Source organism: Paracoccidioides lutzii (assembly GCF_000150705.2).
Source record: "Paracoccidioides lutzii Pb01 unplaced genomic scaffold supercont2.13, whole genome shotgun sequence".
Lineage (NCBI taxonomy): Eukaryota > Fungi > Ascomycota > Eurotiomycetes > Onygenales > Ajellomycetaceae > Paracoccidioides > Paracoccidioides lutzii.
This window is the reverse complement of record NW_015440959.1, coordinates 231,455-254,538: the sequence shown is the minus strand read 5'-3', so window position 1 is coordinate 254,538 and position 23,084 is coordinate 231,455. Positions and strand designations below refer to the sequence as shown.

General features: G+C 46.2%; 8 protein-coding genes across 8 annotated transcripts; 4 read left to right on the top strand and 4 right to left on the bottom strand.

The window, feature by feature from the left end:
* Positions 1-524: 524 nt before the first annotated feature.
* PAAG_05048 (3-isopropylmalate dehydratase large subunit) lies at positions 525-3,602 on the bottom strand (the record flags this gene model as incomplete). Its single annotated transcript, XM_015845456.1, has 8 exons — positions 525-785; positions 872-1,158; positions 1,229-2,287; positions 2,355-2,953; positions 3,148-3,167; positions 3,269-3,346; positions 3,451-3,468; positions 3,564-3,602. 8 exons carry the CDS (start codon positions 3,600-3,602, stop codon positions 525-527), a joined length of 2,361 nt encoding a protein of 786 aa, XP_015699682.1.
* A 1,258-nt stretch (positions 3,603-4,860) lies between these two features.
* Positions 4,861-5,488, top strand: PAAG_05047 (hypothetical protein; the record flags this gene model as incomplete). The annotated part of the gene is made up of 3 exons (XM_002792865.2): positions 4,861-4,901; positions 5,039-5,218; positions 5,356-5,488. 3 exons carry the CDS (start codon positions 4,861-4,863, stop codon positions 5,486-5,488), a joined length of 354 nt encoding a protein of 117 aa, XP_002792911.1.
* Positions 5,489-5,893: 405 nt separating this feature from the next.
* Positions 5,894-7,080, bottom strand: PAAG_05046 (mitochondrial carnitine/acylcarnitine carrier protein; the record flags this gene model as incomplete). The annotated part of the gene is made up of 4 exons (XM_015845455.1): positions 5,894-5,950; positions 6,043-6,397; positions 6,495-6,837; positions 6,909-7,080. 4 exons carry the CDS (start codon positions 7,078-7,080, stop codon positions 5,894-5,896), a joined length of 927 nt encoding a protein of 308 aa, XP_015699681.1.
* Positions 7,081-7,321: 241 nt separating this feature from the next.
* On the top strand, positions 7,322-10,242 carry PAAG_05045 (SNF2 family N-terminal domain containing protein; the record flags this gene model as incomplete). Its single annotated transcript, XM_015845454.1, has 5 exons — positions 7,322-7,419; positions 7,676-8,318; positions 8,378-8,461; positions 8,522-8,645; positions 8,696-10,242. 5 exons carry the CDS (start codon positions 7,322-7,324, stop codon positions 10,240-10,242), a joined length of 2,496 nt encoding a protein of 831 aa, XP_015699680.1.
* Positions 10,243-10,853: 611 nt separating this feature from the next.
* PAAG_05044 (vacuole morphology and inheritance protein) lies at positions 10,854-14,281 on the top strand (the record flags this gene model as incomplete). Its single annotated transcript, XM_015845453.1, has 10 exons — positions 10,854-10,921; positions 11,001-11,163; positions 11,232-11,402; positions 11,475-12,168; positions 12,247-13,055; positions 13,117-13,221; positions 13,273-13,391; positions 13,453-13,532; positions 13,605-13,764; positions 13,843-14,281. 10 exons carry the CDS (start codon positions 10,854-10,856, stop codon positions 14,279-14,281), a joined length of 2,808 nt encoding a protein of 935 aa, XP_015699679.1.
* A 1,266-nt stretch (positions 14,282-15,547) lies between these two features.
* PAAG_05043 (hypothetical protein) lies at positions 15,548-15,957 on the bottom strand (the record flags this gene model as incomplete). Its single annotated transcript, XM_002792861.2, has 2 exons — positions 15,548-15,780; positions 15,930-15,957. The coding sequence occupies 2 exons, from the start codon at positions 15,955-15,957 to the stop codon at positions 15,548-15,550; spliced, it is 261 nt and encodes an 86-aa protein (XP_002792907.1).
* A 2,130-nt stretch (positions 15,958-18,087) lies between these two features.
* On the bottom strand, positions 18,088-20,745 carry PAAG_05042 (iron-sulfur clusters transporter atm1; the record flags this gene model as incomplete). Its single annotated transcript, XM_015845452.1, has 7 exons — positions 18,088-18,215; positions 18,336-18,552; positions 18,637-19,683; positions 19,747-20,015; positions 20,075-20,189; positions 20,244-20,303; positions 20,359-20,745. 7 exons carry the CDS (start codon positions 20,743-20,745, stop codon positions 18,088-18,090), a joined length of 2,223 nt encoding a protein of 740 aa, XP_015699678.1.
* A 437-nt stretch (positions 20,746-21,182) lies between these two features.
* Positions 21,183-22,715, top strand: PAAG_05041 (hypothetical protein; the record flags this gene model as incomplete). The annotated part of the gene is made up of 7 exons (XM_015845451.1): positions 21,183-21,378; positions 21,436-21,554; positions 21,614-21,685; positions 21,752-21,922; positions 21,981-22,099; positions 22,155-22,371; positions 22,431-22,715. The coding sequence occupies 7 exons, from the start codon at positions 21,183-21,185 to the stop codon at positions 22,713-22,715; spliced, it is 1,179 nt and encodes a 392-aa protein (XP_015699677.1).
* Positions 22,716-23,084: the final 369 nt, after the last annotated feature.

The following is a 23,084-nucleotide window of genomic DNA, read 5'->3' as shown; positions in this document are numbered from 1 at the left end:
GAAAGGGGTTTATCAAATCGCCAACTTTAAAAACTTTTCCCCCAACCGCCCACGTTTTCGAGGCACTCGTGGCGCTCAAAATTGTCCCCTCGATTCAAACTTGCATCGATCGATAGCACAAGTTAGGTGTCCGTGGCAGCATGCAGATGCAGGAGTGAAAAAGGAGTGTCCTACGACACCTCTCCATCGTGCACGCAGCGGCGGAGAAAATGCTCCCCTTGTTCCTGAATTTGCGCTTATCTTCTTCTTTGCTCATAACGGTTCAACCACTCCCACACACAAAGGTCCACATCCACCCCACATGCCTAGAGTCATCCGTTTCGATGCGTTTTACAGAAAGACACAAAACATATGAACATTATTCATACATTTACGAAAGGAAAACAAGATACCACCCCAAACTTTCCTTTCAACCTGTATGTCCTTCAAACCTCCTTTACTTTTTATTTTTTTTTTAAAAAAAAAATAAAAATAAAAATAGTCTTTTGCTTCGTACGCCCTGATAATCTTGGCCCGAAACAAATCTAAGACGCACGTTGCTTGGCCATGGTGTTCAGGGCGCTTCCATCCTTGAACCACTGGAGCTGTGGCTCGTTGAAGGTGTGGGAGAGGGAGATATCGAATGACTTGCCGTTCTTGGGGTGGACGCGGAGGGTGATGGGCTTGCCAACGGCGAGCTCGGTGCACATCAGGTCAACGGTGTCATCGGGCCGGATGCGGTCGTAGTCGGCTGGGTCAGTGAAGGTAAGAGGAAGCATACCCTGCTTCTTCAAGTTGGTTTCGTGCTGGAAGAAATGGGGAGTGGGATGTTAGTAGCATGTACAGCATTGCTTTACCCTTGACGAGTATGCTTTTGACGAGGAAAACTTACGATACGGGCAAAGCTTCTGGTGATAATGGCGAGACCGCCAAGATGTCTGGGCTCGAGGGCAGCGTGTTCTCGGGAGCTTCCTTCGCCGTAGTTCCAGTCACCGATGACGACCCATTTGATTCCTCTGGCCTTGTAATCACGGGCAGTTGCGGGGACCGGGCCATATTCGCCGGTCTTGAAGTTCTTGACCTTGTTGGCCTCGCCGTTCTCAGCGTTAATGGCACCAATCAACATGTTGTTGGAGATGTTGTCGAGATGGCCACGGTATTTCAACCAGGGCCCAGCCACTATACGGAAATTGTTAGTATGACAAGAAGCGAGACGTAGAAAGTAAAACTGGGAAAGGCTTTGCCTTACTGGAGATGTGGTCAGTGGTGGTTTTGCCTTGAGCCTTGATCAAGATTGGGATTCCAATAGCATCCTTTCCATCCCATGGCTGAAAAGCTTTAAGGATCTGGAGACGGTCACTAGTGGGGGAGACAGCAACGGAAATCGAAGATCGGTCCTTTGGTGGGGCCTGGTAGGTGTCACGGCCTGGGTCATATCCGTTGGCTGGTAGTCCAGCACCTGTTGGCTCCTTGAGCTTGAACTCCTTGCCATCCTTGTCTTTGAGGGTGTCGGTCAAGGGGTTGAAGTTCAGGGTTCCGGCGATAGTCATTGCGACAACGAGATCAGGAGAGGTGACGAAGGCGTGGGTAGCAGGGTTGGCATCATTACGTCCAGTGAAGTTTCGGTTGTAGGAAGAGACGATGGAGTTAGCCTCGCCCTTCTTCACATCCCGACGATCCCACTGTCCAATGCAAGGACCGCAAGCATTGGCAAGGATGACACCGCCAAATTCCTCAAGGGTCTTCAGCTGACCATCCCGCTCAATGGTTGCGCGGATCTGCTCAGAACCGGGGGTAACGGTGAAGAGAGACTTGGCCTTGATGCCGTGGTCCAGAGCATCCCGGGCGATAGAAGCGGCTCGGGACATATCCTCATAGGAGGAGTTGGTGCAAGAACCAATCAAGCCGACCTTCAGCTCCTCTGGCCAGCCGTTTTCCTTGACAGCATCCTTGAACTTGGAGATAGGGGTTGCCAAATCGGGGGTGAATGGGCCGTTGATATGGGGTTCAAGTTCAGACAAGTTGATCTCGATCAATTGATCGTACTCAGCGCCCTCGTCCTCGCGGAGGCTGTGGGCATAAGATCTGGCAAAGTCACCAATGGCCTGGCGTTTGGTGGCCTTGAGGTAGTCGTACATGCGGTCGTTGAAGGGGAAGACGGAAGTGGTAGCACCGATTTCAGCACCCATGTTACAGATGGTGCCCATACCAGTGCAAGAGAGAGAGTTGACACCAGGGCCGTGGTACTCGATAATAGCACCAGTACCACCCTTGACAGTAAGGATTCCAGCGACCTTCAAGATGATATCTACAGCGTATTCATTAGTGAGAGGTTTCAAGACGCTGCAAAAGGTCGTTTACAAGGGGCACCTTACCCTTGGGAGAGGTCCATCCCGACAATTCACCAGAGAGTCTCACACCAATGACTTTTGGGGCTTTCAATTCCCAGGGGAGACCAGCCATGACGTCGACGGCGTCAGCACCGCCAACACCAATCGCAGCCATACCAAGACCACCACCGTTGGGGGTATGGGAGTCAGTTCCAATCATGAGACCTCCGGGGAAAGCATAGTTTTCGAGGAGAATTTGATGGATAATACCGGAACCGGGTCTCCAGAATCCAATGTTATATTTAGCGCAGGATGTGGAAAGAAAGTCGTATACTTCCTTGTTGATCTCATTAGCTCTGGCAAGATCTTTCTCGCCACCAACCTGAGCCTCGATCAAGTGGTCGCAGTGGACACTGGCAGGAGTAGCAACAGAGGGCATTCCAGCGGACATAAACTGAAGAATGGCCATCTGGGCAGTGGCGTCTTGACAAGCCACACGGTCTGGCCGCAGCTTGAGATATGATTTTCCGCGGTGGATATCTTGTTCATGAGGATCGTCAAGGTGAGAATACATGATCTTTTCAGCGTACGTTAAGGGGCGGTTCAATCTGCTTCGGACAATATCTAGGTTCTCTGCCATCTTCCTATAGGGAGTAAAGGCGTGTTAGTAGCTGTCTGTTGCACAGTGCACGGCAGCTCCATGTTCCCCAATTGAGTGCAGGGACCACCGAAAGTTAATTGGTACATTCATTTAAAGAGTACATTTATTAACTTTCGTGAGTCATTCCCGTGAAATAGCATGAATCTCCTGTAGAAAGGAATGAAGAAAATGCCATACTTGTAGTTGATGTAGTTGCCCTGTTGAAATATTGTAAGCGATTGTGAATCCCACAGATAAGGGACCAAACCCGCTGTCCCGAAGCTCCCCGATTTAGATATATTGGCCGGGAAAATCGCACCTTCTCATAATTGCACATCTCGACCTTTTTGTCGAGAGGATTCTCGCTGACAGTTGCCAGTGTCCGAGCACCCAGAAGCTATTTGAGGAGAAGAGTCAGTAATCGACGTCCAAGCCTATGTGTAGTGGCCCAAATCGTGGGACGTTATTTAGTGTTTTCTTGGGACAACCGGTAACACATACGTTACGAGATTTGGATGCCTAAACAGGGAATACGTTAGCTACGCTGAAGAACTAATGAATATGTGAGATGCTAAATGTAGTCAAGCAAGAATTGCAGCGGACAAATCACTCACCAGCGCACCCACGCGGGCAAACCGAGTGGTCGCGAACATTGTGTGGTTGCTGCTCTCTGAGCACACTAAACTATGGAGCTATACGCAGGCACATCCAACGTCGAGAAAAATCAAGCAACTCGACGAAGGCCGTGAGATGAGGGGAATTAGAAAATGATTAAGAAGATGGAGGGGGCAAATATGAGGGAGAGAAGGAAGATGAGAAGAGGAGAAGGAAAATCTAAAGCAAGATAAAACAAGCCCCAAGCTGCCCATTACGCGATATTGCGAGAGAAAGCCGCACCGGCGAAGGGCAGTACCGCACTAGTACGGTTACGCAGTTTTACGATTACTAGGCGTTGGTAATATTACACTACTCTTCCCCCAGGGGCTCCCCTCGTAGCGTTCACAGTCACACAAAAGACACAACGACCTTCCCTTCCGGCTCTCGGCTGTGTACCGACCCAGTCTTGAGAGGAACCAAAACCATACGGTACAGCACCACCGCCCCACGAGAACCCATCCGTGCTAGATCCATGTACCTCCCACAGCAGCAAATCTGATTTGTGGAGCGCCAACCAGCAAGTGAAAAAAAAAAAAAATTTTTGTGACCTGCAGACCAGCAATGCAAATCCCAGCACTGTGACTGGCTACCCATCTCCTCCTGTCCGCAGGCTCGGCTGGCAAAATTTTCATCAAACCCAGGCAAGACTGTTTACGGGCTGCGAATACTAGAAGCCAGCCACAACCAATCACCAGCTGTACATTTACCATCCGATGCGGCATGACGATATTCTGACGAAGGGAGAGTGAGAGAAGTTTCAATCTTCTCTTCGCTCTAACGTCGGAATAGTACATTTATCCAAGCTGCTCACCACTACACCTACCCTTCTAGGAGTGGGAATTGTTGAAAATTTGCGAGTTGACAAGGACGAAACCAAATCACTTCATTTCATTTCTACCAACAGGGTACCTACCTATGCAGGCGTGTAATTTTGGCGTTTCATGTTTGAATAAGGAGCCAAGATGCCGAGGCTGAGGAAAAACGTTCATCGATCGTTCACACAATAACGAAATTTTGGCAAGACGATCCAATGACTAAGCTTGGTGGATGTTCCTATTTCACTCGGAGGAATGTTTAAGCGAGCCGGTACCAATTAGGAATAGCGCATCGAATCAGCCAAAGCCGCCTATCAGACACAAAAATCATTCAAAGAGTCAGTATTTTGATATACATCAGTCAAACGCTGCAGTGAACTTTTCACTGCTTGTTTCTGCTTCAATAAATACCGGCCTTGACGATCCAGGCTTCTTAAACATGGGCGCTACCAGAAGAATAAAAACCAAACGGCGGACAAGGTACGTCAATCAAATACCACAAAAAATCCATAACAGTCCATCAAAATCGAGATCCATTGACCACATGAGCATGAAATAAATAAATAAATAAATAAATAAAATAATAATAATCTGACATAGCCCGCTTATACATACAGAGATTATGACCAAGTCTGTGCAGACATTGGCTCCTCCAAACATCTTACCCAATACAAGCGAACCAAAACCGCAGAGGACCTTCCGGGTCTAGGCAGGCATTACTGCGTCGAGTGTGCGAAGTGGTTTGAGAGTGATTACAATCTGGTGGCTCATCGGAGGGGGAAGAATCACAAGCGGAGGTGCGTTTAAAATGTTTTTTGTTTGGGCATAATTGAGATACATGTTGAGGATGGGGGAGAGAGGGGGGGGGGGGGGGGGGGGGTTGAACAGAAGAACTAAACTAACGGGAGAGGCATGGAATGCGGAAATGAGCTAGGCTCCGTATCTTGAAGGAAGAACCACATTCGCAGAAGATTGCGGAAGCTGCTATTGGGTTGGGGACGGATAATTGGACGCGGGAGGGGAATGCTAAGAAGGAGGACAATGTGGATGCGGAGATGGTCGAATGAATATTTTCACCATTGTTATGATAAAAGCTTGGAATGAATGGTTCTACGATATATTTGGCGATATTCGGTATTTGGATTAGGCGCTCGGATCTTTCACAGATTGAGGCGGTTTTTACACTCATCGGCCAAGTTTGGGTCATTTCTCGATGAAGGGTTGGTTTGGTTCCCCCTTAGGACTTTGCCAAATGTTGTAAAGCGCACAATTGTGGTGTGGTTTTGCTACGAAATTGTGACCGAGGAAGTCATACGCACGAATTCACATTTATTTCTATGCCGACGAATAACGTTGTTCAGTTGATTCCAAACACATGTTCTGGATCCGTGTTTATGTGCAAAAATCATCAAAGTATTTACATAGAAACTATTCCACGAAATGAGGCAATAATATCTCCTTTCCTTATTCCATCAACTATGCATTGGCGGTCGGTTGAGGAACTTCATGATCCATTCGTACGTCGCCCACTGCAATTAATTAGCATTAGCGTACTGCATTTTACCTCTCACAGGCTGCTCCCGGACTGCAAAAAAGCAAAGAGCAAATGATCATCACATACCTGTACAGCATTTACTATAAAGGCTCGCAAACTGCACACCCCTAATCCACGATAAAATACCTTAAGGCCTTCCGTACGATATGCTTGCTTCGCTATTCCAAAAGTGCTCAATATCTGTCCATCACTACAGGTAGAAGTCCGCAATAGCATTTGCCTTTCAGGTGGGATCCCAGGGAGCAGCATCCCTGGTGACCCTTGTGCCTGAAGACGTGTCTTGATAACATCCAGCGGGAATATAGATGCCCATGTGACAATGCCAGCAATTCCGCCACATAAAAGGATCTTCACCGCTGCTTGCTGGAAGCTTTCATCTGGAGTTGTCATGAGGCGTTTGCATAACTCGTAGGACCAGAAACTATATTCGATTTAGCAGATGATAGGAACTAATAATCCCCAACATGGGTTTGAAAGGCCGCCAGAAGGGAAATTGTAATATCTTTTGCTTTTCATACTAGAATCCATATCCCAAGGAGTCTCGGACACTTGTAACACCGCCCCCACAGTATAGTCCCCTAAACCTTCTCCTTCTCCAGATATCTTTCGTCACAGTCCATGATGATACCGATTGGTGAGAAGCAAGCTGGGCACGACATTTTACCAATTCCGTTGGGGAGGAGATGACCCAGCTGGCAAGCCCTCCCACAGCACCGGCAATCCATATCTGATACAGAGGGACGCCTACGGGGTCAGTCGGATCGGGTACAGGATGCGAGGCAATATTCATCAAAGTCCGATTGTAGGCAACGAAGAGGATAGCATTGAGGGCACCGTATCCGAGTATGGGAGCCGTTGCACCTGTAATTAGGGAATATATGCGATTAGTTTACTTGTATCAACTGTTGGCGGATGGGTTGGCAGTATCGAACCTCGAACAAGTGAAGATGAAGCATCAAAATGGCTGCTCAAAGCCTGCGGAGATCTAAGTGATCCGAGAGCAGTTTGCCCCGCCTGCAGACGGGTCTTGACTAGGTCAAGGGGATTCCCAATAACGATGCCAATGGCTCCGCTGAGGTAGCCGGCCCAGAAGTCATTGGACATGGAGTCGTGGCCTGCCTACCTCGAGGCCTTCGAGGTACTTGTTGTGTCCATGAAAGGTGTCTCGCGTTTTGAGTCGAATTCATCAGGACAAGGTCATGTGACTTAGAGGGGGAAAGCTTCCCGCCGTAAGCCAAACCAAATTTCCATATACAACGACAACGCGCAATAAAATATTAAATACCGCCCATGCTACAATGGCTTCGAGTGCTTGATAAAACGGAATCCCATTTAAATTGCCATGATGACACCAGTCAGCGAATACTTATTCATCCATAAGACCTCACTCACTCCCAAGTCATGTGATTTCGTGGCAATTTGGCGATTTGTTCGAAACACGAAGTAACTAACCAACTAATTAGCTAACTATTAGTAGTTAACTAGTATTACTCAAACATTGGACGCGTTCCCTAGAGGAATTGATTGCCTACAATATCGAGTCACCAAGTCACGTTGCTTTCATAACTCCATCCACGTTGAAAAATCTTCACGGCAGACTTTTATCATTTACTTCAGGCTTCAGGCTATATAGTCCAATGTATTCCTCCCATTTAACTTAAAATGATTTTGATGGTACACATTTCTAACCCCCGAATAGGCATCGGCCCCGACCGAAAACTTCTGACGCCATTGTACCGAAACCTTCAGCTGACTCGCTCAACAAACCGTTCAAATGCCCTAGAACAGCGTTACACACCCGCGCCTCTGATAAACCGGCACGAAAAAGACGAAAGGTTAATTATGCTGGAGCAGACGGAAATGCAGAGGATAGAGAGAAGCCATGGACAAACGAAGAGCGTTTGGCCCTCGCCAACCGCGATGCAAATAGATTCCCTGCATTCAAAGTCAAGGATAAAGACCAGATATTCAAGCAGCGATTTTCGATCCCACTGATGAACAAAAACTCCGGTGCATACAATCCGAATCGCCCAGCGCCCATCCTTGGGATGCGGAGTGGAACTACGTTCATCGTTAAACCGCTGCATGATCCTAGCGGAGAATTTGCAATTGTGCTTTACGATCCTACGATTGATGATAAACCTGCGGATCGTGATGGTGGGGAGGGTGGGAAGCAAGCGGAAAATCCGGATATACCTAAATTGGATGCGCCTTTGGTGCACAAGAGTTTGGCGGATATCCTTGGGATCAAGAAGAAGGTTGAAACGCGCCCGAGGATTCCAGTTGTTATCGATCCTAGACTTGCGAAAGTATTACGTCCGCATCAAGTGGAGGGAGTGAAGGTATGGCGGTTATTTTAATTCTCGATTCGGATGAAGACCGCGCACTGACATTTACGAAGTTTCTCTATCGTTGTACAACGGGCATGATTGACCCGAAGGCAAATGGGTGCATTATGGCAGATGAAATGGGATTGGGGAAAACGGTATGACTACAGCAGTTGGTTTCTTCATGACACATGCCTACTAATGACATTTCATATTAGCTCCAATGTATCACTTTGCTATGGACTCTGCTTAAACAATCCCCAGAGGCAGGTAAAACAACCATTCAGAAGTGTGTGATTGCCTGCCCATCGACCCTCGTGAAGAATTGGGCAAATGAACTTGGTACGTTGAGGTATCCTACATGTGTAGCCTCTTCCGCTGACATTTTGCAGTCAAATGGTTGGGTAAAGACGCAGTAACCCCTTTCGTTATTGATGGAAAAGCGACTAAAGCGGAACTTACATCCCAACTCCGACAATGGGCTATTTCATCCGGACGAGCAGTTGTCCGACCAGTGCTGATCGTTTCTTATGAAACACTGAGACTGAATGTTGATGAAATTAAAGACACCCAAATTGGATTACTCTTATGTGATGAAGGTCACCGACTCAAAAATGGTGACAGTCAAACGTTTACTGCTCTAAATAGCTTAAATGTCGACCGTCGAGTGATCCTCTCCGGAACTCCAATTCAGAACGACTTGTCTGAATATTTCTCTCTGTTGAATTTTGCCAATCCCAACATTCTTGGCACCCGAAGCGAATTTCATAAAAAATTTGAAATGCCAATCCTCCGTGGTCGAGATGCTGATGGAACGGATGAGGATCGGAAGAAGGGCGATGAAACCGTCGCCGAACTTTTGGCCATTGTCAACAAATTCATTATTCGACGGACCAACGACATTCTGTCCAAGTATTTGCCTGTCAAGTACGAGCATGTGGTGTTTTGCGGGTTGGCTCCGTTTCAAACAGACTTGTATAATTATTTTATTCAAAGCCCTGATATCAAGAGTTTACTTCGAGGTAAAGGAAGTCAGCCCCTAAAAGCTATTGGCATCTTGAAAAAACTTTGCAACCACCCGGATCTCCTGAACTTGGGCGCCGATCTTCCCGGATGTGAGCAGTTTTTCCCAGAGGACTATATCCCTATAGAGTCCCGTGGGCGGGATCGTGATGTGAGATCTTGGTATTCTGGTAAAATGATGGTCTTGGATCGCATGCTTGCTCGAATTCGACAAGACACCAATGACAAGATTGTTTTGATCAGTAATTACACGCAAACTCTTGATCTTTTTGAACGACTCTGCCGGTCACGTCAATATGGATGTTTGCGATTGGATGGCTCAATGAATGTGACCAAAAGACAAAAGTTGGTTGATAAATTTAACGACCCTGAAGGGGAGGAATTTGTCTTTTTGCTAAGTAGTAAGGCAGGCGGGTGCGGCATCAATTTAATTGGGGCCAATCGCCTGGTCTTGTTCGATCCTGACTGGAACCCGGCCGCAGATCAACAGGCCCTCGCTCGAGTGTGGCGTGATGGACAGAAGAAGGACTGTTTCGTTTACCGATTCATCGCAACGGGTACCATCGAGGAAAAGATATTCCAGAGACAATCTCACAAGCAATCATTGTCTTCGTGCGTCGTTGACTCTGCGGAGGATGTCGAACGCCATTTCAGTCTTGATTCCCTTCGAGAACTATTCCAGTTCAAACCGGTGACCCGTAGCGATACGCATGACACGTTCAAGTGCAAGCGATGTGGACCCGATGGAACCCAACATATAAAAGCGCCTGCCATGTTGTATGGAGACACGAGCTCGTGGAATCATTTCGTCAATACCGGGGAGAAAGGACCCCTGGGCAAAATCCAAGATTTGCTATTAAGACAGGAAGCCTCTGAGCGCGATGTGACGGCCGTATTCCAGTATATCAGCCATTGAGCATAATCCTATTTCTTCTTTCTGTTTTCAGGAGTTTGGGGTTCAGATTATCAGCTTTGCATATATTTTTGAAAACTGTACCACAGTAGAACTAGCCTAGATGTTAAATAGAGTCCGTTGAGTTGTCTCTATCTACATGAGCTGCTCAGATAATTAAGAGATGTTCCAAAGTTGAAAGTCACATATGTTCCCTGCTTTAATGAAGGGCCCTACTTGAGGATTATTTCGGTGCGCCAAGCTATTGCACTGTATTAGGCTTAGCGTATCTGGGAGCAGCACTTCATGGTACGTCACGGGCCGTTGAATAGATTCCAACCGTGAACATTCAAACGTTGGATATATCAGCCTGCCCGTCAACTTTTGCTTCCTCCACGAATATATGCCACAAAGGTGTCCTTGGCTGTGCCTTCATGGAGCATGATTTCTTTACGGGTATAATGCTAACGAGACTGGATACCCCTACGCTTTGACCTGTGCCTGAAATCAATAAAAGTGAAGCTTGCTTGGTTTCATCACGGTTTCGCTGCTACTCCACCGACATGATTCCTGCCCGAGCCTGATCCCATTTCTCTATTCAAAAGGCTGCCTGGCTCCCTGCTACAGTATCCGTTATGGATCCATCTGTTCAAAGACTGCTGAGCGACAAGCTATACGATAAACGGAAACAAGGTGCTTTGGAGTGAGCTTCTCAATCCCGGCCTTTTGCTTTTCCGCCCGAAAACCCCACAGCTAATTTATGGTCATTTGTCGAATGCTAGACTCGAAAAAACTATCCGTGATTCTCTTGCGAAAGGTGAACCTAGCAAGATAAAAAACATCGTGGACCAGCTGTGTCACGAATATGCATATGCCGTCCACCAACCTCACACAAGAAACGGCGGATTAATTGGTCTAGCGGCGGCCTCGATAGCGCTTGGTACGGTGAGTTGTGTGAACGATGGGTGCTTCTATTTTCGAAATGGCATGAAAACTCAGAATTATATCTGCAGGATGAAGTTGCTCCCTTTCTCTACGAAATCGTTCCTCCCGTCCTTGCCTGTTTTACAGATCAAGATGCACGCGTTCGTTACTACGCATGCGAAAGCATGTATAACATTGCGAAGGTAGCCAAGGGAGAACTGCTACTATTTTTCAATGATATTTTCGATGCATTGTGCAAGGTAGGCTTGAAATAAATCATGGCATGCAAAAATTTGAATGTTCAAGCGCTAATATAGTTTTCCTGTTACCAGCTTGCTTCTGACTCGGAACTGTCAGTGAAGAACGGAGCAGAACTCCTCGATCGGCTCGTGAAAGACATAGTTTCTGAATCGGCAGCCTCATACGTCTCCATTTTACAAGCACCCAAGAAAGCTCATAGTGAATCGGGGATAGATGGGGTTGATGAGTCGGAGGAAATCCCAAATCCGCCTACAGCGTTTTCGCTTGCAAATTTTATCCCTCTCCTCAAGGAGCGCATACATGTCATCAATCCATTCACACGCACCTTTCTAGTTTCATGGTTAACGCTGTTGGATACGATACCCGATTTGGAGCTTGTGCATTATTTGCCCGCCTTTTTAGGAGGCTTGTTCAGGTTTCTCAGTGACCCTAATAGGGATGTTCATACCATAACTCAAGGTGCTCTGGAAACGTTTCTTAGTGAGATTAAGAAGATTGCTTGTATAAAAAGGGGAATCGCATACAGCCGTCGTGACCAGGAAAGTGGGAACAATAAACAATCTTCTACAAACTATAGTATGAGTGTTAGCTCTAGTACGAGTGATGCCAAGGACGTCAGTGACAATGCTATTGCGGATTCCGATCCTGGGGCTGTTAACGATGAAGATGTCAATGTTTACGGGGATTACGTTCCTGGGCAGGATGTTCATGTAGATCATCCTAAGATTCTAGAGATCCTAGTTGGCTTTGTGGACACATCCTTTGGTACGATATCATTTTATACGCGATATATCACACATATAATATAGTGTTTTCGTACACTATCTGCTAACAGCAATGCAGAGGAGGAAATCCAGTTAACGGCGCTGCGATGGATAGATAGCTTTTTTGAAATAAGCCCAGAGGACATACTTCAGTATGTCCCGCGGCTTCTTTCAAAAGTGCTACCCGCGCTTTCGAGTGGTTCAAATCAAGTTCGCGAGGCTGCAAATCGAGTTAATACGTCACTCATGCAATACATCGTCTCCCTCACCGATGATAGTGGCATTGATGAAACTCAGTTAGCTCCACCCTCGAGGTTGCCTGCCGCACCAGTTAAGGAGGCGGATGGCCGAAGGTCATCAACTCCTACTGGAAAACCGCACTCTGTCTCTAATGATGCCAACGCTATAAAGCCACTTCCATCTCCTCCGATACCTAGGGCAGCATTGGCTCCACGAAGCAATGGAGATGCAACACCAATGCCTTCTCCAGACTTAGATTATGCCGCAGCTGTCAATGCGTTAACTCTCCAGTTTCTCAACGAGAACGAGGCTACAAGAGTTGCATCGTTGGCTTGGCTTATTATGCTTCACAGAAAGGCGCCGAGGAAAGTTCTTGCGTTCCACGACGGAACGTTTCCTGCTCTGCTTAAGACTCTGTCGGATCCATCTGAAGCGGTTGTTACGCGAGATCTCCAACTTCTCTCTCAGATCTCGAGAAATAGCGAAGATAGCTATTTCACGTCGTTTATGGTGAACTTACTTCAGCTCTTTTCCACCGACCGAAAACTTCTCGAAATACGTGGCAACCTTATTATCAGACAGCTCTGTGTTAATCTAAGCCCAGAACGGATTTATAGAACGTTGGCGGATTGTCTTGAAAAGGAGGAGGTAAGTTATGTCTTACGTTTTCGCTGGTTTCTGATAAAATGTGGACTGACTGTACATGTAGGACATTGAATTTGCTAGTATTATGGTGCAAAATTTGAATAATAACCTCATTACTGCTCCTGAACTTGCAGATATGAGAAAGAGATTGAGAAACCTTGAATCTAAGGTAAACATTATCTCCCCAAAAACTTCTATGTTTTTACTGATGTGGTGTTAGGATGGTCAAATGTTTTTCGTAGCCTTGTTTAGATCATGGTGTCACAATGCCGTTGCTACCTTTTCTCTGTGCCTCCTGGCCCAAGCATACGAACAAGCATATAATCTTCTGCAAATTTTGTAAGTTCCCCTCTACTCCATTCCCATGTGGTTATCATAAATCTGATCGAATATCATGCAGCGCGGAGTTAGAAATGACTGTCAATATGTTGATCCAAATCGACAAGCTTGTTCAGTTACTAGAATCGCCAGTTTTCACCTGTTAGTGCTTTATCTCAACGGTTATATTCGTATCAGGAAGTCCGCACACGAACTGACCGCCTTCAATCGTAGACCTCCGCCTCCAGCTTCTTGAACCGGAGAGATATCCTTACCTGTATAAATGTCTTTATGGCGTCCTTATGTTGCTTCCCCAAAGCTCCGCGTTTGCTGCGCTCAAGAACCGCCTTAACAGCGTGAGCAATATTGGGCTACTACACCCAGCTGCTCGAGGGTATGTTTGCTAAAGTCTAGATATCTCCTTTAACTTCTTGCATTCTGTGTATCACATCAGCCTCTAACCATCCACAAGTCCTGCAAACGCTCCAGGGATTCCTTCGTCCTACGAACGACCAGGAGGCAGATTGAAATCCCGCGAAGATATTCGATGGGGCGATCTGCTTGAAAAGTTCAAATTCGTGCAGGAAAGGTCCAGACGTTCAGGGCGAACGTCATCTCGGCAACTAGTCTCTGGCGGAGATAACGCTCCCCACTCATCAATTGCTGCGGCAGTTGCGGCAGCTACTGCAGCAGGTCAAAATGGCGGCAGGGAGAGAGCTGCTGCAGATTCCCATCGTTTAGGGGCTGCAGGCACTGGAGGAACTGGTGGTGGAATCGCCCATTCGACACGACAGAGCTTTGCGATGCATGACTCTGGTGCCGGCGGAGCGCAGAAGTCACCCAAGACGAGATCCACGCTTGGAAACTTTGGTCGATTAAGCGGGATCGGACAAAGGAAAACGAAACGATGAACCCTAGATATAGGGTGATTGATTGTATTGATTATAATAATGATGGAAGATTATGGGGGTTAAATACGGGTTTGTTCTGTTTTCTTTCCAGCTATTGCCATAGCATGTATTTCCCTTTTTAACATAAATTTCTATCCGGCCTACGTATTCCTCGTCGTATCTTGAGCTGTCTTTTTCCTGTTTTCATTTAACCCGTTGTTCACTTTTCAATGCTATAATGCGGCATGAATGGAAGGCAGGCAAGCAATATATTTATGTTCCACACCCAGATATCTGTTAACATTGGTCAAATGAGTCTCCATTCCATCCACCGTCCCCCTTCTGTTTTACGATATTTCCTCGTTTGCCGGTACATGAAAGCTATAAACTGTACGATTTGGTTAAAACTGTCAAAACCCCAAAATCCAAAGGATGTACTAACGTTGGATTGATGGAGGGGAAGATGACCCTGTGTTCAAACTCTGTAGAAATCGGTGTCATATCCGGTACCGATATGTTCCGAAGTTCCAAATGAGCTTCACCGTATTTAGTATGCCACGAATCAAAACCCACCATGACTCCAATAGATCCGACTAAAAAGAAAATATTTGCTTTGCTTTGTCTGATGCTACTTCTCGCACCTACAGATTACCGTGCTTAGCTTTTCAATAATAATTTTATGATAAATCTGATTCCTATAACGAGAGAAAGAAACTAGAAACATTTAATAAATACAATACTAAAGAACAGAGGAAACTCAGTTGCAAATCGTATAGTTGTAAAGGATGTGCTTAGAACTATACATGAGGAGGACGATTGATGCCAAATGCCAATTATGATGGATAACAGTGTGGTTCAATGGAAGATGGAAGAGGGTGGGGGATAAGAAGAGGTCACGAAATAGATGTGTGCGGCCCATTTTAAGCGTCGAGATATCAAAAGCAAGATTTCGATGCTTTTGATGTCGATCCCAGGGGCAGACGTGAGCGCGGGCACTTATGGGATATGTGTAAACACCGAGGGACCTCCTATTTGACGAAGAAACTCCTCACAAAGAAATTGAAATGACGTTGCTAAACGAAATGAGATTCATTAGGGATGCTTTTTTCCTTGGGGCGGGGTGAAATAGGTGCAAGGTAACCCTTTTTCTCTCGATGCTGCACCTGCTCGAAGAGACATGCAGATATTTTGGTATTTGTCTGTGTTTTTGTAAAGAGAATGTAATCTTTTAGTTTTCTTCCCTTCTTGTCGTTCATGTTTCAATATCGCGATATAAAACAACCTGCATCACACATATCGACGATGCTTTGTTCCATATCCAGGCCAGGTCCCCGACGGCCGCCATGAAGTCCCCGTCGAATGTTTGACTACCGTTGGGCCCGACGTTGCGGTCGACGAATATGCGCTGCCGGTATTGTTTGCGTAAATATATTCACCGTTGACGTATTGGGCCCCTGTGGTGAAGGTGCTGCGATTCTTGCGTCTAGCATACCGTTGTTCGAGTCGGTAGAGCTCCAGTTCTAAAAATGGTGAGTTAGCATGGCGGGCAAATGGCCGACAGTGATGTCACAAGGAAGGGGGGGGGCAAAAGGGAGGACGTGAAGGCTCCGTTCTGTGATGCCTATATAGGATTGGAATTTTGGAGAGGGGAGGGAAGAATCACACGTACTTGCTTGTAATTTCTCAATGATACCCATTGTGTGAATGAAAAAAAGATGTATGTGATGTTGCTTTCAAGTGGATCTTTCCGCGTATCTCATTAACACCAAAAGTGTCTTCAATCGTCCCAGCCTGGCTGATCTATATTTATCACTGCTGTGGCTGGGGTTGAATGAATTCAACAGTTCCGTTGCTTTTCGCGGTGTAGAATTTCCACTTGATGTTCAAAGGTGTATTCGGGCTCTTAATAGCAAGGGGATTAAACTATAATCGTTGTCTGATGTTATAACAACGATATAAGAATTAGCCAGCAGGAGGTTGCCACCTGTTCTCGGACAAAGACCGGAGATCCTTCGATTTTTATGATGTTTCGCGATTTTCCGGTAGCTTCGAGGTTAATCGGGACGCTGATAACAACCGAAACCGCCTCTTAAAAATCTCCCCAGCTCAAGGAATGCGGTAAAAATAGTAGAGCCTTGCCAAAGTGAAGAACTGGAGATCCAAAGTCGGCTTTAATTGGTTTTAATGAGCATGGTGTTAAATATTGGCTATATGTGTATAAATTGACCTGCTCCATCCAAGCTCATAATCAGCTGGGGAGCTCCATGTCTGACAGAAGTCAAATAATTAAAGAATACAACGTAGTTCTGGCTCCATTAGAAACGTACGGCAGATGCAACCGTCGTCGTTAACTATTGAAAGCAGAGAGAAAATCGGAGGTGGCACGAACCTGTTTGGATGGCGGGGGATGTGAACGATTAACGAACGGCAAGGTGTGGCTTGGTTGGAGAAGAAATATATGTGGTTTTGGTCTCACAGATCCATTGGCGACCAACAGGAGAGCGAAAGTGAGTGAAGAGGAATGAGTGTATGGGATGACGGGATAATGACACTCCTAAATCCTGCTATCGCTGACGGAGCAGATAAGAAATAACTGGGGGAAGAGGAGGGAAATGGGAAGGAAAATATCGAGACGAAAAACAACAGGCGAACCAACCGGATCCAAAAAGCCCACCGAAGCGAAGATACGACGAAGAGGTTAGCGATTCCAACCACTGACAATCACGCGCAGTTCAGTTGTTGCATCCTTGGGCCAATTGGGCTCTCTCGTCAGTCCACAGCACACTGACTAGTTAGCGCCCAATCCCAGTTCTACAGAGACTTCGCTGGTGGGGACCCGAGGCGTGCCTGTTTTCTCCCAGAAGGTGGTTTGATATTGTCTTGTTCACGCAGTTAACTATGTGGAACAAAATGCGTGCTTGAGCAGTTGACAGAGAGGGCATCTACATTGATCTACTACTGTACATACATACAAAATTACCCTTGGGGCTTTTGCCATTGGCAAACTGAAGCCTCAACGTCTGAAGCAACAGGCGCAATTCAGACAGATATCCACGGAATAAAACTCGGACTCAAGCCTTTTAATTAACTTGCTTAATTAATCCAGGGGTAAACCCCAACATCTGGAGCGCTAATGTTTTAGCCCAAGCCCACTTCAACCGCCTGGTTTCCAGGGAAATGAACTGCAGGCCTCCGTCTGTCTGCTGCAATCCCCATTCAACGACAACAGAATATATGTTAGGTATCCTCGCCCACTCTTTATCCTGACGACATAATAACCTCACCCCACAAGTTCTCACAGCCCATGGGCCCATGTATTGATTAATGCACGTGGGATCTTGGTCAATGAAATATGTATGCCAAAAAGAGAAAGAAGAAAAAAAATAAAAAATAAAAAATAAGAAAAGGAAAAAAAATAAGAAAAGGAAAAAAAAAAAATAAAAATAAAAATAAAAAGGGAAGTGTGATCTCTGCAAGAGCAGTCCATTTTCTTGTTTATTGTTGGATTTCTTCGGGCCGAAAAAACCAATATGCAGACCCCTAAGAACACCTACGGGCCAAGCAGCAGGGTAAGATGCGGTTTTCTGGTGTTGGTCGAAGGTTAGTCTGAATATGAAGGATCTGAAACTACGTGAAAGCACTTCTTTACTTGTTAGATATGAGTGCATGTGTCTAATGAGCACGTAGTTATCGTACAGTGCATACGTACATTGGACTGCTCCAACTATCCAGAGTTGACATTCAGGGACCAGGGGGGGGGAAGACCACCCCCTTGGATATGCGTTCCACAGATGTCGTTTGCGTATATATTTGCCTCCCCTTCTCATTTACGACGAAGGTTGCGGCGATGATTGATTAGGATCTTTCATAGCCTCCACGTCTCCTGGTTCCTCAAGTGCTGCTTCAATCTCCTCAATTTCAATGTCGATATCTTGTGCTAGAGACCTCTCCTGTGCTGTATTTTGTTAAGATTGGTCAGCAATGGTTTTGTGTCGTATCCAGCAGAAAGAGTGCGGAGATGAAGCAAAACAAAACGGGGAATAAATGCAATCAATCTTCATATGAGATGACATACCTTTCCATAATTCCGCATAAACCCCATTCATGCTTAGCAGCTCACCATGTGTTCCGCTCTCAGCAACCTTGCCATCTTTCAACACGAGGATTTGATCACTATCATATATGGTACGCAGGCGATGTGCTACAAACACGCTCGTTCTTCCCTTGTCCTTCAGAATACTATTGATGTTTTGGAGCAACGCTTGCTCAGTATATGTGTCCAGAGCGGAAGTCTATTTTCGTTCATCACAAAGTTTAGTTTATCAGGCCAGCGACCAGCAAGAATGCTCAAACGACAGATGAGTAAAAACACTCACCGCTTCATCGAAAAATAGAAGAGGCGGATCTTTGAGGAGCAGACGCGCAACTGCCAGGCGCTGCTTTTCGCCTCCTGATATCATCATTCCACGTTCACCCACTGGTGTGTTGTAGCCTTCAGGAAGGCACTCAACGAGCTCATGGAAGTGTGCTCGTCGTGCAGCATTTCGGACTTCCTCTTCAGCTGCATCTATCCTACCATACCGGAGGTTGTGTTCGATGGTGTTGTTGAAAAGAGGCGTGTCTTGCGGAACTACCCCGATAGCTCTCCTTAAACTATCTAGGGAGACGTCACGAATATCCTGGCCGTCGATCAAAATCCTGCCCTCTTGGACGTCATAGAACCGGAACAAGAGCCGCAATATTGTTGACTTTCCGCACCCGCTGGGACCAACGATGGCGAATTTTTGGCCGGGCGGGATTGTGAAGCTGACCCCCTTCAGAACTGCACGGTCGGGATGGTAAGCGAAAGTTACGTTTTCAAATCTAATCTCTCCACCGCGAGTGAGCTCAAGTGGTTTGTTATCGGCCTTTTCCTTAACGTTAATGTTGACCCTTTGAAGATTAAAAAGGGTTTCCATGTCTAGCAAGGACTGTCTCAGTTCTCTGTACACAGACCCCAGGAAATTCAACGGTACCGATAGCTGGAAAACGAGCTGGTTAACCATGACCAAGTCCCCTACCGTCAGTTGTCCACCAGCAACTCCGGTCGCAGCTAAGTACATCATTCCCGCGAGCGCACCAGAAAATATAACACTCTGGCCCGAGTTGAGAAAGGCCAGAGACGTGGAGACTTTTATTGAGGCATCTTCATATCCTTTTAATGCCTGGTCGTATCTCGAAACCTCGAACTTTTCGTTGTTAAAATGTTTTACGGCCTCATAGTTGATTAATGAGTCGACCGCTATGGTAGCGGCTTGATTATCGGCTGCATTAGCCTTTTTCCGGAATTTCGTCCGCCAAGCAGTTGTTGTAATCGTAAACGCAGTATAGGCAATCATAGTCAAAGAGGTAATGGCAGCAAATTTCGGTCCATATTGATAGGTCTTGCAAAACAGATAACTTAGAATGGAGTTTTCAGGATGCTATATTGCAACGAGTCAACCTACCAAGATGCCACAAACTAGAGATATCTCTAGCGCTGTCGGGAAGATATGGAACACCATTGAGGTAAGAAGGAAGCTTATTCCTTTTGTACCTCTGTCAATGGCACGAGTGAGACCGCCAGTTTGGCGGGTCAAATGGAAGTTCAGATCCAGCCGAAGGAGATGATCAAATACATTCCGGGCAACCCGTCTGATAGCCTTCTGCGCAACACTTGCAAAGACGGCATTCCGGAGCTCTTGGAACAGCGTTGCTCCAATTCTGGATGCACCATCTGTCGTAACTTGTTAAATTATCTTTCGCATTTTCCAAGAAGATTCGTGTCCCACGTACAAGCGATAAGCATTGACCCTGCAACCGTCCATGCTGTGCCCCCAACGGCTGCAAAGTCGATATTCATTGAGTCGACAATACTTTTGAAGTAGAAAGGGACTTCAACATTAAGAATCTAAGAAAGGAATAAGCCAGGTAGAGAATATCCAGAAGAAACTATATAATTCACCTTTCCTCCCACTAAGAGAGTCAACGCTACGCCAACTCGAGCTTTGGTGCCTAAATCGTCCTATTATACCTTTAGTAAACGCAAAATTCGTAAATATCAGAACGATGATTCTTACCTTAGGCCATAGGTACTTGGCCATCTCCCTCATAATTGCCCAGTCTGCTTTTCTCTGTTCCTTTGTGTTAACGATAGTATCATTGAGAATGTCTGAGGTTCTCGTCGTTTTCGATTCAGGTACGCCTTTCATATCTTTCTGAATTACTGTGTGGTCTGTACCCTTGGAAATCTGAGAGGAAGGTTCGGGAAACGGATGGGGATTTTTTTTCGACAAAGGGTCTTGAGCGTTATCTTTCTTTGAGGTATTACCTCTTGAACCAAATGTGCGCATTTGCCCTCTAATATTCGGACATGTAAAACGGGCGGGCTGTGAAAGACTGAATAATGCGTGGTAGCATCTTGACGGCGCGCCGCCGCGACGCACTGGTACCGCCCAGAGAAGCATTCTGATTGTTGGTGGGGGTATGTCTGGAAATTCTTATATGCCCTCGATTATCGCTAGTTACTGGGATATCATCTTGGACTTATAATACGCCGAGGGTGATATATTCAACACTGTCTTTGTAAGGGGCTAAAAAGCAGAGTCACTGGTTAGCAACAGCGATTGCGCCTCAGGTAGGCCTTTACCTTACCAGGTCACTGCACCCGTATACCAAGAGGAAACATGTCCAAGAAACATTCACTGCCAGGGTCTGGGTTTGAATTCAACACGATGAGTTGAGTTGCGTTGCTGACTTCAGCTGATTCCACCGAAAAGTGGAAGAAGCTTGTTTGTTCTGTTTGCTCCCACGCCACTTTCGTGGAGAACGCAGCATCACTTGCAGCGAGAAGGGATCAATCTGTATGTAGCCATCTTTCCTTACAGCCATCGAACGCCCTCAGATGGAGGCCATGGGTCATTCCATTACGAGATCTCTCCCCCAACCTCTCTTAAAACAAGGGTTATGGAGACACCCTTCCAACTGCACTATTGCCCGGAGATGGATACATGTCCAGCAGCTCCAGCCCAGCGATCCGCAACTGGTTAATGGCAGCTATCTTCCCGCATCAAGAACTCCTCTTTCGGCTACATCTCCCGGTACAGGGGCAAATTCCTTTCCGATGACTTATTAAAAATGCTAATAACTTTTAAAAGATGCCAGATTTGAAGTTCTTGGTGCTCCGTACTCCCTCCTCTCCGTCACTCTCTCCGCATCCCAACACCTATACACACGGCGCGGAACTCTAGTTGGTTTAAGTGGGAAAGCGGATAATGTACAGGAATTGCTTGAGGCATTTAATATGGACTTTGTGCTGATATATTCTTATCTCAGGTTGTTTCGACTCTAAGCATCCTAGAACCAATTCGTCACCCTTTGCTTGGCATCCCGTTCCTATACCAGAAGGTAAGGTTCCACATGGCATCAGCTATTACAACAACTTTCATTGACTTGCTTCTTCGGTCTTTATAGATTTCCTCCGCAAGTCCAATTACCGCTTTGATAGCGACTCGCTCCCCTACAACCACATTTTCTGTCATTGAGTTGAACGGCTCTGTCGACTGGATGGTAGCACAACGACAAGCCTTGCTGGCTTGGACTGGTCATACATTGAGAATCAAGCCCAGAATCAATGCACAGCTAGTATGTGCAATCACTTCCTGCCTTTTCCCGGAATGGAATTTGGAACTGACCCTTGAAGAGCTTGACGCATTGGGGTAATTCGGAGGTAACTGGTCGCGGATTACTTGCTCTAGTAGGCAATGGTCAGCTTTATTCGGTGGAATTGAAAGCTGAAGAACAGTTCATATCCCACCCAAGGTATATATCTATTCGATATGTTTGTGATTACACGCCGTTCTAAACAGCCCCCTAGCAACGTCGTCGCGTATACAATCACCGCTCCTCCTCCGCGCCCCTACAAGTTTAAATCTACCACGCTCCCATTCCAGGTTCCCAGAATTGAACTTGGGAAATGGCTCTCCAAGTCAAATTTTATAAAAAATATGTTAAAGACGGACACATGGAGAGTTTCATTGAATCTGTGGCACATAATTTGGACTTGGTCCCGCAGAACCATATGGGGTGATAGGGTGAGTATACATCCCAACCACGCAGAGGACAAGTATATTGTTCTAACCGACACCCTTAGTTTTTCTTGCAATTCGACGGTCCAGTCACGATTCTAGTTCAATCCCGTGCATCGAGGATTGCGGATGTTCTTACCACGCAACAAATCAACGAAATCGCCGACTCACCTCCAGGCATCACCCAAGACGCCGTTAGCAAAGTGGCGGCGACGCAAACCCATAAAGAGGAGGTTATTTCCAAGGCTAAGGAAGACATAGAATCCTCAATCTCTGGACAGAGCATTGCTAATGTCCGACATGATGGGAAAATCGAATTTCATCGAACTGGGAATATCCAACAGAAATAAAGTGCTACCGTTCCCGCCATTTTTATTTTTCTAGAATCCCTTCTACCCGTGTACAATCCTCCAATGGAGTGTATGATAGACGCTGACTTGTGACTTGTGTGGGACACCTTCAACCCCCCAATAAGAAGCCTCTGATAATAGCGATCCAGAATACTACCCCACTTGAGATTCGAGAAGGAAATATTTGCATCATAAATTGTCTCGCTTGATATCTGACGCGTAGACACAAAGGATTGTTCCAGGGTTTGTTAAGCTCTTGAGTATATATCTAACTGTCCAGAGTATGTTGCTCCCTATCTATCCACGCATTACTCAAGTTGAGCGCGAACGATCAGGGTATAATAATGATACATGAAGTAACAGTTTCGT